The 14,044-nt window shown below is 43.9% G+C and overlaps 1 protein-coding gene across 3 annotated transcripts in view; it reads right to left on the bottom strand.

The window, feature by feature from the left end:
• Positions 1-1,888: 1,888 nt before the first annotated feature.
• Positions 1,889-14,044, bottom strand: part of LOC143942571 (nuclear receptor ROR-gamma-like) — a 43,699-nt gene continuing 31,543 nt past the window's right edge. For 2 of the 3 annotated variants that reach the window (XM_077463924.1, XM_077463922.1), the window contains exons 4-10: positions 10,965-11,390; positions 10,668-10,789; positions 10,333-10,465; positions 7,046-7,153; positions 6,430-6,540; positions 6,022-6,155; positions 1,889-5,065 (exon numbers count right to left, since the gene is read on the bottom strand). In XM_077463924.1, the coding sequence (XP_077320050.1) occupies positions 4,919-5,065; positions 6,022-6,155; positions 6,430-6,540; positions 7,046-7,153; positions 10,333-10,465; positions 10,668-10,789; positions 10,965-11,390 (1,181 nt within the window). In that variant the 3' untranslated portion in view covers positions 1,889-4,918. The remainder of the gene's footprint in view (positions 5,066-6,021; positions 6,156-6,429; positions 6,541-7,045; positions 7,154-10,332; positions 10,466-10,667; positions 10,790-10,964; positions 11,391-14,044) is intronic. The other variant, XM_077463923.1, reaches the window with a different exon arrangement.

Here is a 14,044-nt window from a genome sequence, read left to right as displayed (position 1 = left end):
TACAGATGGGTCTTTAAACTGGCACAGGTCTTGGTAGGGGCATGTTCTACAGATAGGTCTTTAATCCGGAACAGGTCTTGGTGGTGGTATTGTCTACAGCTTTGTCTTTAAACCGTCTTAGGTCTTGGTAGTGGCATTGTCCACAGGTGGGTCTTTAAAACCAACCACAAGACCCAATAGAAGGACTGCCAACCATTAATTGCCTTTAATGGTTTTCAGGCTGAATCTTCTTGGGAAGCGAAGGGAAGATACCAATATGGCGAGAATTAAGTATCAACACGTCAATAAAACTTCTGCAGAAACTATTGTTTTTTTTTTAGTTTAGGATAGAGTAGGGAATGGGAAAAATAGAACGTTGGCCCATGAAGAGCTCTTTGTAGGAAACTGCCCTAACAGCAAAGCATGCTGGGTAATGGACACTTTTTTTTTTGCAGTTGCTTAATGTACCAACTAAACACGTCCTTCCCTCGTACCTTCACTGCTCCGGAGTCCCATTTAGCATTACGGGATAAACGCTTCGTGTACGTTGTAAGTGCCTCGCCGTCATAGGTACAAGCCTTCAAAAGGGTCACATTACTGTCAACATTACAAAGTTACAGCGGTCTTTTATAGTGTAACAGGAGTCCAATCTCACTTCCCACCAATACATTTACAATGTCCTATGGTAACGGGACACCGAGCAGAGCTCCGCGCCGGCGTGAAGTCAATGCTGCGTGCTATACCATGTACAGTACATGCCACTCATTTTATTATACAAAAAACACAACAAGATACATACATATAGCTTATTATCAAGGAGCCAGGTACAACTTGTTAATAAAAATAAAAAAAATGTGTTTAATCGCGTCCAAGGGTGGGACTCTACCAAAGAAATATGTTTCCACCTTAAAGCCAATACACTGGGTCACTCTCTTGGCTGACCAGAAGCAGACCCAGGGCTCATTCTGTGCCCTAACCACCAGTACCATCCAACCAACTATCCAAAGGAATAAAAACAACGACACTCCTTAAAGCTCAACCCAAGTGTAACTTTATGTGTTTGACCAAACAGATACAGAATCCCCCATCTTGGATCTTCCCGCTGACGCATTTCACCTAAATACTGGGCTTTATAGTTAGACCACAGTTAGGTTTTTTTTTCATTTTAAGCCCAGTTTTGGGTCTGCTTGTCCAAGGCATTAAAGGTTCACAAGGGTTGAGTTTTAAGAGCGCCACTGGCTTTTCTGCTTTCTAGGACTCTACTAGTTGAGGCGAACAAATCCCAAGACTATCTTCGATAGTAATGGGTCTGTATTAGACATGTGCAAAAGGAAAAAATTTGTTTAGTTTCATTTCGTTTTAATTCGTTAATTCATTCATTTCGTTTAGTTATATTCGTTAACTTCCTTAAATTCGTTTTCGGATTTCGTTTAGTTTTCTACCAAATTCGAAAAATCTGCCAAATTCGAAAATATTTCAACCAAATTCGAAAATATTTCTACCGGATTCGAAATGATTTCAACATGATTCGACATTATTTCAACCACATTCGAAAATATTTTGTGACCCGACTTTAGGGCCATGTATCTCGGGGTCACTTGGTGCTAGACACTTCAAATTTGGATATGTTGTAGTGCTAGTACTATTGTGTTGGCATACCAAATTTGGGGTTTCTAGCTATAAGTGACCCCGAGATATGTGGCCCCAAAATCGGGTCGCAAAATGTTATTAGTTATTAGAGCAGAGAATAACATTTTGTGACCCGATTTTGGGGCCACATATCTCGGGGGCACTTATAGCTAGAAACCCCAAATTTGGTATGCAAACACAATAGTACTAACACTACAACATATCCAAATTTGGAGTTTCTAGCACCAAGTGACCCCGAGATACATGGCCCTAAAGTCGGGTCACAAAATATTTTCGAATGTGGTTGAAATAATGTCGAATCATGTTGAAATCATTTCGAATGCGGTTGAAATAATTTCGAATCATGTCGAATTCATTCGTTATATTTCTTTCGTATTCGTTGTAATTTGTTTTTTTTTTATTCGGACATTCGGATGCATCCGAATGTCCGAAAGATGCAAAATTCGGCCGAATTTTCGATTCGTTACGAAACGAATTGCACAAGCCTAGTCTGTATATGGGCTGCCCCAAGGGTTTGAGGTCGATGGATATCCTTAGTCTAAAGCTGAGCCTACAGCTCCATAAAATCAGATTACTTAGATATAAATATATGGCCAAGCATGTTCTGCATCTGTTCTTGGGCCAATTTGGGTGGAAGGTTGCTGAAGGTGTTTCCACTATGGTAGTCATCCAACGGTTTGCCAATATCACCTAATGGCATCTACTATCTGTGGTGGCTTCGCAAAGCTCCAGTTTAAAATCTAATTATGGTTACTATTCATCCAAATGGTGAAGGTGGCTTTTTTGGGCAAATTACCAGATTGGTAACCAACACAAACACAAACGGGAAACTTGGAGGATTTAAAATCGAGAGATCTTTCCCACCAATTGGAGAGTGGGACATGTGCCACAAAGTGATTATTGAAGTTCATATTATTTTTTTAGCTTTAATTCTTTATTGTGTTTTTTTTTTTTTTCTTTTTTAAGATTATGTTTTTTGCTACAATTTTGGGACCTGGTTTGCTCCTTTACAGGTGCTTCATAACTGTCTCATATACCAAAAAGAGTTGAATAAATACTTAAAAAACTATAAAAATAAAGCTTGTATTAATGAATAGACATACCTTTAGTTAAAATACACAACATGGCCCCACCCTCTTCTACTTTCCAAGTGCCCTTATTGGTCCTTTAATCTGATGGACAGCCTTTCTTGACAAGAAGTGGGCTAAGGGAGTTGCAGAGGGCAAGGCTAAGCTCAACTTATACCAGAGAAGTGGAGATGTTCATGTAACTTTATATACCTGGATCTAGTCTCAAGCATTCACACACTTGAATAATTCCCATAAATACAGCATTTCTCAATCAGGTTCCATGGAGCCCTTGGGTTCCTCCAGAAGATGCTGGGGGTTACTTGAGCTGTGGCTGGTTGACCTTCCATCTCTTGGAGCTACCATAGTTTTTGGGGTCATCACCACTTGGCAAAGTCCACATCAGGGTTGCATTCTTCCTAATGACCACCAATTTAAGGGGCATTGTCACCATTGTCCCCCAATGAACTGGCTTTAGTAAGGGTTCTCCAAGGCTAGAAAATGATTTTATGGGGTTCTGCTGGAGGTTGAGAAGGTCATCACAACTTGGCAAAGTCAACATCATGACACCAATTATCTTTTTAGCTGTCTGTAAGGGTAGAATTCTTCCTACTGACCACCAATTTAAGAGGAATTTTCACCACTGTTCCCCAATGAACTGGTTTTAGTAAGGGTTCTCCAAGGCTAGACATTTTTAGGAGTTCATTTAAGGTTGAGAAGGTCTTCACCACTTAGCAAAGTCAACATTGGGGCACTAATTATCTTTTTACCTGTCTGTAAGGGTAGAATTCTTCCTACTGACCACCAATTTAAGAGGAATTTTCACCACTGTTCCCCAATGAACTGGTTTTAGTAAGGGTTCTCCAAGGCTAGACATTTTTAGGGGTTCCTCTAAGGTTGAGAAGGTCATCACCACTTGGCAAAGTCAACAATCGGGACACCAATTATCTTTTTAGCTGTCTGTAAGGGTAGAATTCTTCCTACTGACCACCAATTTAGGGGGCATTTTCACCATTGTCCCCAATGAACTGGTTTTAGTATGGGTTTCCTACGGCTTGAAAATTACTTTAGCCATTCCTCTGAGGTTGAGAAGGTCATCTCCACTTGGCAAAGTCAACATCGTGACACCAATTATCTTTTTAGCTGTCTGTAAGGATAGCATTCTTCCTATTGGCCACCAATTTAAGGGTGTTTTCACAACTGTCCCCCAATGAACTGGTTTTAGTAAGGGTTCCCTAAGGATAGGAAATTATTTCAGGTGGTCCTCTGAGATTGAGAAGGTTGAGAAAGACTGGTCTAATACGATCTTTCTCCACTAGGATTCCGTGGAACTCTGGGAGTTCTCCTAAGGTCGCCAGGAGGTCCTTGAGCAACTTTTGCCTCTTAGATATCAACAATGATCATTTTAACCATCTATAAGAGGGGCTTTCTTCTCTGTGGCCCTCACATTACTGTACTGTGAAATTTTGATATACTTATTATGAACAGGGGTTCCCTGAGCCCAGAAAGTCATTTCAAGTGTTCCTTCATGTTAAAACGGTTGAGAAAGGCTGGTCTAATATAATTTTTTTCCCCAGGATCTTCAGCTCCATCTAGTGCCCATAATGCGTTAGTATCCTAAAAATACCTCAATCGGTAAAATATCGCATGATGATCACTAGATGGAGCCGACGATCATAGAAAATAAACATATTAGACAAAGTGCAGGGGCTATTCGATATGGTTGTGCAAATGCTTGAGACTTTTTCTTTTATGTAAATAGCCCCCTATGGCATCCACATTTTTAGTATTTTCAGTGTAAATTCCTCATGCTTATAATTGGTTGAAATTTAGAGCAATGAATAGCCAACATGGATATTGGGCTTATACTGATAATTAGTGAACAGTTCTAAAAAGTTACATTGTATATGCTCTGGGTTGCTGCTCAAATCCCTACCAGAAGGTCATGTAAGGTCCATGAGGCTATAAAGCCTTGTCTTTCCAATTCTAATGTTTAATGCTAGCAATTACAAGTCCTTACAACATCAAACGTCTACTGAGTAGGGTTGAAGTAGCCTGAGGATAGTTGAAGAGCCCTTCACATCACTCTGAGGATTCCTGGACGACGTTGGTGGATCTCCGGGACACGCTGTCCTCCAGGGACATGGTGATGGCAGGGAAAAGGGGGGGGGGGGGGGGTGGAGGTGTTGACAGGCGAATAGAAGGAGATGTCCATTGTCCTCTCAGGAACTTTCTGGTTCGGAGATGAACAGCTCCTTGTAGAGCGGGGGGAACCTCTCCCACGCTATGCCCGGGTACATCTGTCGGAAGATGTTCAGTTTTTCCAGGTGAAGCTGGCAAATCCCAGACAGCCCTTCCTTGGGCGGGAGCTGAAAAAGGGGCAATCGGCAAACAATTAAGCAAAAACATGAAAATTCTAAAACAATTAAACCAAAAAAAGTTTGTGAATACGGAGACAAAGCAAGAAGTTCAGCGGTGATAAGGAAGATGGCTGTGCAAATTGTAAAAAGATGGTATAGACGGGTGTAGTACTGGAACAGGGTTGTCCAGCGCCCAAGGCAAGGATCCAAAACTGTGCCCCCTCCCTCCCCCACTGGTAATACATGCCACTGAACGGGTGTACCACCCTTTGTCTAGTCCAGTGATGGCGAACCTTGGCACTCCAGATGTTTTGGAACTACATTTCCCATGATGCTCATGCACTCTGCCGTGTAGTTGAGCATCATGGGAAATGTAGTTCCAAAACATCTGGGGTGCCAAGGTTCGCCATCACTGGTCTAGTCTTTGTCATCTTACTTCACTACACCTGGGGCAGCCGCTCCTCCTGCCCATCCCTTGTCCCGAATCTGGACGGCCAACACATAGACACCACTTCCACCCATCTACATCAGAAGCCTGCCATACTCCATCATTGCAAATGGTGGTCTGTACAGCACTAAGGAATATGTCAGCATTATATATATATATATATATATATATATATATATATAGAAGAAATAAATAAAAAATGAAAGGCCAGTAAACCACATACCATGGGGTTGAGCCTAGAATAAAATATATCTGAAGCCAAAACTTTTTATTTTTTATTTTGGATGGAGTAGGACTTTTTTTTATTTTGCCATGTGTGGCCTATTGAAGAGATTTCTCTTCACTTCCTATCCTGGAGACACAACAGGAAGTAAGAGGACATCCCATCTTAGTTGTTGCCGGAACAAGGTTTACGAAAACAAAAAGAACATAATTGCGAGGTTACATAGACACAGCTGAAGTCTTCACAGAGCTCTAGACATGAGTTAGGATTCATAAAGACCTCCAACGTCCTCACCTTGCTCATGATCCCCTCCCGGTGGGTCCTCCGCAGTAGATGTCTGAAGGCCAACTGTAGCTTTCTGTGAAGGGTCTCCACCTTCTGCTTGTCTTGTAGCCAGGGCCGACCTAAGGAAAGTTTACATTTCATTCCTAAAGAATCCCGAGGAAAATGTGAACAGATACAGTATAATGTCTGGATTTTCATCTCGTATATATATATATATTCGTCTAGGCCAGTGATGGCGAACCTTGGCACCCCAGATGTTTTGGAACTACATTTCCCATGATCCTCATGCACTCTGCAGTGTAGTTGAGCACCATGGGAAATGTAGTTCCAAAACATCTGGGGTGCCAAGGTTCGCCATCACTGGTCTAGGCAGTGGTTTTCATTAGATGGTTTAATGGTCAGAAGACTTGGACTTACTGGGATCCAGCAGCGTCATGGCACTGTAGAAGGCCATTTCGTGTTCGGAGAGGTTGAGAGCTCCCAGGATATGGCAGAAATCGAACATGGTGCTGATGAGATCGATGCACCCTGCAAGAAGAACATATGGATGTGACCTTGGTTCTACTACGTAGACCAACCATTCTGAACCAGGGTTCCTCCTGAAATTGACCTTCTATTTCATGGTCCTTGCATATTTCCTGGTTCAATGTTACTTGCCCACTTTCCCCAACCAGTTGCAATAGCCTTTTTAGTTTTCTATAAGGATGGTATTTAGCTTTCTATAAGGATGGAAACCAATCAGCTTCCAAGTTTTGTTTTGTTTTTGCTAAAGCTTAACGGAACAAGCCAAAGTTAAAAGCCGATTGGCCGCCATGTACATTTGCACCATATTTTTCCATTTTTAGTAAATTAACCCTGTTGTCTTTCCCTGTAATGTACTTTGTGGCGTAAAACTGCGTTGGTTTCAACTGCTGTGTCTTAATGGAGTGTTGAGCTGTCTGTGGATTCTACTGAATCAGCAGGTGGCCATACAATGTAGACGGGTCAAGATCTATGGAGATATGTCAAAGCATTTTTGGCATTTTGCTCTTACCCAAAGAATGGAAGAGTTCCAGTTGAGCGTATTTGCCTTCAAAGTAGACTGCGTTATTGTAACAGTTAAATGCCCGGCTCATTCTTATAAGCAGCAGCTCCATGGCACCTAGAAGACAATAAAAGGAGACCTCATTTAGGCTCTGTGAGGTCCACATCGGAGACAAGACCTACAATAAATGTTTAGAAGATGATATCTATGACGTACCAAAATGTCTGACCGTCACACCTATATGAGCTTCATTAATATTCCATTACAAAACCATGGAAGTTAATGTTGAATCTCCCACCCCCTCCCCTTTGTAGCAATAAGAGCCTACACTCTTCTGAGGAGGCTTCCTATAAGATTTTGGGGGCTGTCTGTGGGAATTTGGGCCCATTTTTAAGGTCAGGTGCTGATGTTGGATCAGAAAACTTGGCTCACCCCAAAGGTGTTCAGTAGGGTTGAGGTCGGGGATCTGTGTAGGCTACTCGAGTTCCTCTACACCAAACTGGTAGAGGTAGAAAAAAGAGGGAGCGCCCATGTTGGATCAGAAAACCTGGCTCATCCCAAAGGTGTTCAGTAGGGTTGAGGTTGGGGCTCTGTGTAGGATACGCGAGTTCCTCTACACCAAACTGGTAGAGGTAGAAAAAAGAGGGAGCGCCCATGTTGGATCAGAAAACTTGGCTCATCCCAAAGGTGTTCAGTAGGGTTGAGGTTGGGGCTCTGTGTAGGATACGCGAGTTCCTCTACACCAAATTGGTAGAGGAAGAAAAAAAGAGGGAGCGCCCATGTTGGATCAGAAAACCTGGCTCATCCCAAAGGTGTTCAGTAGGGTTGAGGTTGGGGATCTATGTAGGCTACTCGAGTTCCTCTACACCAAACTGGTAGAGGTAGAGAAAAGAGGGAGCGCCCATGTTGGATCAGAAGACCTGGCTCACTCCAAAGGTGTTCAGTAGGGTTGAGGTTGGGGCTCTGTGTAGGCTACTCGAGTTCCTCTACACCAAACTGGTAGAAGTAGAAAAAAGAGGGAGCGCCCATGTTGGATCAGAAGACCTGGCTCATCCCAAAGGTGTTCAGTAGGGTTGAGGTTGGGGCTCTGTGTAGGCTACTCGAGTTCCTCTACACCAAACTGGTAGAGGTAGAAAAAAGAGGGAGCGCCCATGTTGGATCAGAAAACCTGGCTCATCCCAAAGGTGTTCAGTAGGGTTGAGGTTGGGGATCTGTGTAGGATACGCGAGTTCCTCTACACCAAACTGGTAGAGGTAGAGAAAAGAGGGAGCGCCCATGTTGGATCAGAAGACCTGGCTCATCCCAAAGGTGTTCAGTAGGGTTGAGGTTGGGGCTCTGTGTAGGCTATATGAGTTCCTCTACATCAAACTGGTAGCGGTAGAAAAAAGAGGGAGCGCCCATGTTGGATCAGAAAACTTGGCTCATCCCAAAGGTGTTCAGTAGGGTTGAGGTTGGGGATCTGTGTAGGATACGCGAGTTCCTCTACACCAAATTGGTAGAGGAAGAAAAAAAGAGGGAGCGCCCATGTTTGATCAGAAAACCTGGCTCATCCCAAAGGTGTTCAGTAGGGTTGAGGTCGGGGCTCTGTGTAGGCTACGTGAGTTCCTCTACACCAAACTCATAGAGGTAGAAAAAAGAGGGAGCGCCCAATATCCAATGAAATGCAGGTGGATTTGAGGTTGTTTATTGAAAGCTGCAACAAATGGTCAAGCCAACACGTTTCGGGAGAAAACAAAACTTCCCCCCTTCCTCAGAGCTGCTGCTGTTTGCTGATGGTAAATGAGGAAAGATCCCAAACAAGTGTGTCTGTGACACCAAGATCGGAATGATCTATGTTTGCTGTGCTTGCATCTATACTGGTGTTGCAGACACAACGGACATAGATCATTCTGATCTTGGTGTCACAGACACACTTGTTTTGGATCTTTTCCCCGTTCACCATCAGCAAACAGCAGCAGCCTTGGGGGGGGGGGGTCTTTTGTCCCCCCAAAACGAGTTGGCTTGACCATTTTTTTGCAACTTTCAATAAATGACCTCAAGTCCACTTCTCGACTTGCACTTCATTGGAATTTGGGCGCCCCCTTTTTTTCGACTTCTACTAGTACACGCGGAAACAATCTCAAGGCCGTACCCAAAGGCGGCAGCCCAGGCCCCCAAAAAAGGCTGACCACCTCCTACCGGTACAGTGGGGCAGAAAGTATCAGAAGAGAACTCTTCCAATCTCTTCCTAACCATTGACCTACAACCGAATGAGTCAGTCCACCATGATCTCCAAACCTACAGAAGCAACCTCCACACCAAACTGGTCAGTCTGGGAATTTTACCCATAATTTGTGTCCATTAGTGAGGGCAGGTACCGATGTTGGATAAAAAGACCTGGCTTGTGTGCCACACACTGGGCACCAAAAAAGAACTGGCTCATCAGCGTTCCAACTCATCCCAAAGGTGTTCAGTAGGGTTGAGGTCGGGGTTCTGTGCAGGACGCTCAAGTTCCTCCACACCACACTGGTCACACCATGTCTTAATGGAGTTGGCTTTGTATGCCCCATGAACTCAGTCATTTGGAGGGATGGCCACATCTTCTTGGACTTCTAGTGGCTGAACCCCATTCTTCTTGGTCAATGACAAGTATTGCAGTCAGAATAAGACCAACAGCGGGCACCAAAAAAGACCTGGCTCACCATCAGCGTGCCAATTCATCCCAAAGGTGTTCAGTAAGGGTTGAGGTCAGGGCTCTGTGCAGGACACTTGCATTCCTCAGCACCAAACTGGTCACGTCATGTCTTTATGGAGCCTGGCTTGTGTATAGAAGGGACAGTCATGGGGGAACCGAAAAGGGTCTTCACCATGCTGTTACCACAAGGTTGGAAGCGCACAGTTGTCTACAATGTCATTGTATGATGGAGTATTACCAATACCCTACACTGGAGACGCCTGTTTTTTGGGATGGGGTCCACATACCTTTGCCCATACATGTATGTAGTATTTTTTGAAAGATATCTATGATGTACAGCAGGTGTCTCCAAACTTTCTAAACAAAGGGCCAGTTTACTGTCCATCAGACTTTGGAGGGGTGGACTAGGGCCAGTGGGAATAAACAATGTGTTAGCAACAAGACTTATGCCCCATCGTTGGTGTCAGCAACAGGAATTATTCCTCATTGTTGGTGTCAATGGATGGAATAGTACCCCACAGGCCGGAAAAAGGCATGCAAAGGGCCACATCCGGCTCCTGGGCTGCAGTTTGGAGACCGTTTTTAGGGGCCACTTGGAAGACGATGGTGAAAGTTCCATTACCTGCTTTTAGAAGTACAATCTGGTCATTCGGATTCAGGTCCATGAAGCCACTAAGCCGTTTGGCAAACTCCACAATATACTGGATGGCATCGGTGACGTGGCATACACAGCGTTCCCACATCTGGTCCATAGGCTGCTCAAAGACAAGAGAAATACAGGACATGTATGTTAACTTTTTTAGACCGCTAATGGAATATGGGGTTTGGTTTCTTCAGGTTGACCGGTTTAATATTTTGCGTGTTCCAGGGTGCTAGGAATTTGAAGATTTGTCTTTTTCTACACTGGTTACCATTTCTGGAGATAGGGAAGATAGAAAGAGGTTCAATTTAACTTGCCTTGTGGTGGAAGCTTTGCAACTCTGCCGTAGAGAAGGTTTCCCATCGCAGGACATGGAGGTTCTCTTGTCTGAACTGGCATGTTTCTTGGTGGGCAAGCACTACGTTCTGCGTCAAAAGCTCTGGGGATTGGAAGACCAAGCAAGAAAAATGAATGATCCACGAAGAGGTTGTGGAGGACGCAAATGATCAGCAAGGGGCAAACATCTCTAAATTTAAGGAAGTATGACGTATGAAGTATTTTAGAAGCATCGATTGTACCTCCAACCAACCTCCAACCAGTTCCGATGTACTCACCAAGCTCTGTCGCCGAAATGACGCACTCTGGAAGTAAACAGCTGCTGATGACGTTGCCGTAGGACTCCACGCCTTGGAATGCGGTTGGTCTAGTGTGCTCCAGGTGAAGTTGTTGCTCTCTGAGGTAGCTTTTTCGAAGAAAGGCTTCCGAATGCGTCTTTTCTGGAGCGTTGGAATGGTGGACAAGGAGGTCCTTCTGCAACTGCATCCTGGGTGCTGAACAGGAGCGCGCGGAGCAGGAAGAATCCCACCGGCCGGTCCATAGGGAATGTGGGATGGTGTGACCCAGTTCGGGAGACGTTGAGGTTGGTTGGTCCACCTGGGGTTCCGTCCTCTGCAGACTTGAAGGCCCCTCCCTTTGAAGTTTCTGCACCTCGGCCTGGATGATATCATGCTGCTTCTTGGACATTCGGCCAAATTTTACGGCTATAATGGAAATTGAAAACATTTCATTAACCAAAAAATAAATAAATAAAAAAGCAAATCCACCATAACAGCGTTCTCCTGGAATGCATCCAGTACTAAAATCCCAACTCTCGTACTCAATCATCTTTGTCTATGGTTATCCACGACCATAATGGGCTTCAGTCTATATCAATAGGTTCCTCCTCTATGCCCACCAAACATGAACTTCCATGATGCATCCAATACTAAAATCCCAACTCTCGTACTCAATCATCTTTGTCTATGGTTATCCATGATGACCATAATGGGCTTCAGTCTATATCAATAGGTTCCTCCTCTCTGCCCACCAAACATGAACTTCCATGATGCATCCAGTACTAAAATCCCAACTCTCGTACTCAATCATCTTTGTCTATGGTTATCCACGACCATAATGGGCTTCAGTCTATATCAATAGGTTCCTCCTCTATGCCCACCAAACATGAACTTCCATGATGCATCCAATACTAAAATCCCAACTCTCGTACTCAATCATCTTTGTCTATGGTTATCCATGATGACCATAATGGGCTTCAGTCTATATCAATAGGTTCCTCCTCTCTGCCCACCAAACATGAACTTCCATGATGCATCCAGTACTAAAATCCCAACTCTCGTACTCAATCATCTTTGTCTATGGTTATCCATGATGACCATAATGGGCTTCAGTCTATATCAATAGGTTCCTCCTCTATGCCCACCAAACATGAACTTCCATGATGCATCCAATACTAAAATCCCAACTCTCGTACTCAATCATCTTTGTCTATGGTTATCCATGATGACCATAATGGGCTTCAGTCTATATCAATAGGTTCCTCCTCTATGCCCACCAAACATGAACTTCCATGATGCATCCAATACTAAAATCCCAACTCTCGTACTCAATCATCTTTGTCTATGGTTATCCACGACCATAATGGGCTTCAGTCTATATCAATAGGTTCCTCCTCTCTGCCCACCAAACATGAACTTCCATGATGCATCCAATACTAAAATCCCAACTCTCGTACTCAATCATCTTTGTCTATGGTTATCCACGACCATAATGGGCTTCAGTCTATATCAATAGGTTCCTCCTCTATGCCCACCAAACATGAACTTCCATGATGCATCCAATACTAAAATCCCAACTCTCGTACTCAATCATCTTTGTCTATGGTTATCCATGATGACCATAATGGGCTTCAGTCTATATCAATAGGTTCCTCCTCTCTGCCCACCAAACATGAACTTCCATGATGCATCCAGTACTAAAATCCCAACTCTCGTACTCAATCATCTTTGTCTATGGTTATCCACGACCATAATGGGCTTCAGTCTATATCAATAGGTTCCTCCTCTATGCCCACCAAACATGAACTTCCATGATGCATCCAATACTAAAATCCCAACTCTCGTACTCAATCATCTTTGTCTATGGTTATCCACGACCATAATGGGCTTCAGTCTATATCAATAGGTTCCTCCTCTCTGCCCACCAAACATGAACTTCCATGATGCATCCAATACTAAAATCCCAACTCTCGTACTCAATCATCTTTGTCTATGGTTATCCATGATGACCATAATGGGCTTCAGTCTATATCAATAGGTTCCTCCTCTATGCCCACCAAACATGAACTTCCATGATGCATCCAATACTAAAATCCCAACTCTCGTACTCAATCATCTTTGTCTATGGTTATCCACGACCATAATGGGCTTCAGTCTATATCAATAGGTTCCTCCTCTCTGCCCACCAAACATGAACTTCCATGATGCATCCAATACTAAAATCCCAACTCTCGTACTCAATCATCTTTGTCTATGGTTATCCACGACCATAATGGGCTTCAGTCTATATCAATAGGTTCCTCCTCTATGCCCACCAAACATGAACTTCCATGATGCATCCAGTACTAAAATCCCAACTCTCGTACTCAATCATCTTTGTCTATGGTTATCCATGATGACCATAATGGGCTTCAGTTTATATCAATAGGTTCCTCCTCTATGCCCACCAAACATGAACTTCCATGATGCATCCAGTACTAAAATCCCAACTCTCGTACTCAATCATCTTTGTCTATGGTTATCCATGATGACCATAATGGGCTTCAGTCTATATCAATAAGTTCCTCCTCTTTGCCCACCAGACATGAACTTCCATGATATACCTCTTGTGGTCCCTCAGAAGTCTACTATGGGATGGAACAGATATTCTTAGGACATTCTGGTGACCCAAATTTTCCACCACCTTAGACATATACGAGTGGAGGCCAAGCAAACAAGGAGCCAAGCCTGATGGGCGTGAGAAGGATGTCCTATCTTTGAAGGCCTTTTTTTTTCCATTCTCATATGCTTTAAGCCAAGCCACCTTACCTCTACCCTCATGTCCGTTGTGTCCTCTGTACCAGCCTCTGGGTGACCAATGACTATTAGTGTACTCAAGAGCATCCAGTGACCCCCAGTGCGCCCATTTGTGCTCCCTTGAGCAACATGTGTCTGCGGGTAACCCCAATGGGATCCTGTGAGCTTGGTGTCTCTGGTGCCCCTCACAGCATTGTGTGTCACCTAGTGACCCCAGTGCTCCCCTGTGTGCTCTGTGACCCCAGTCTACCCCGCCACAGCATCCTATATCACCTAGTGACCCC

Source organism: Lithobates pipiens, unplaced genomic scaffold, assembly GCF_037356315.1.
Source record: "Lithobates pipiens isolate NorthernLeopardFrog02 unplaced genomic scaffold, aLitPip1_a1.2 Scaffold_30, whole genome shotgun sequence".
NCBI lineage: Eukaryota > Metazoa > Chordata > Amphibia > Anura > Ranidae > Lithobates > Lithobates pipiens.
The sequence above is the reverse complement of the archived record's forward strand: the minus strand, read 5'-3'. Positions and strand labels throughout refer to the sequence as shown.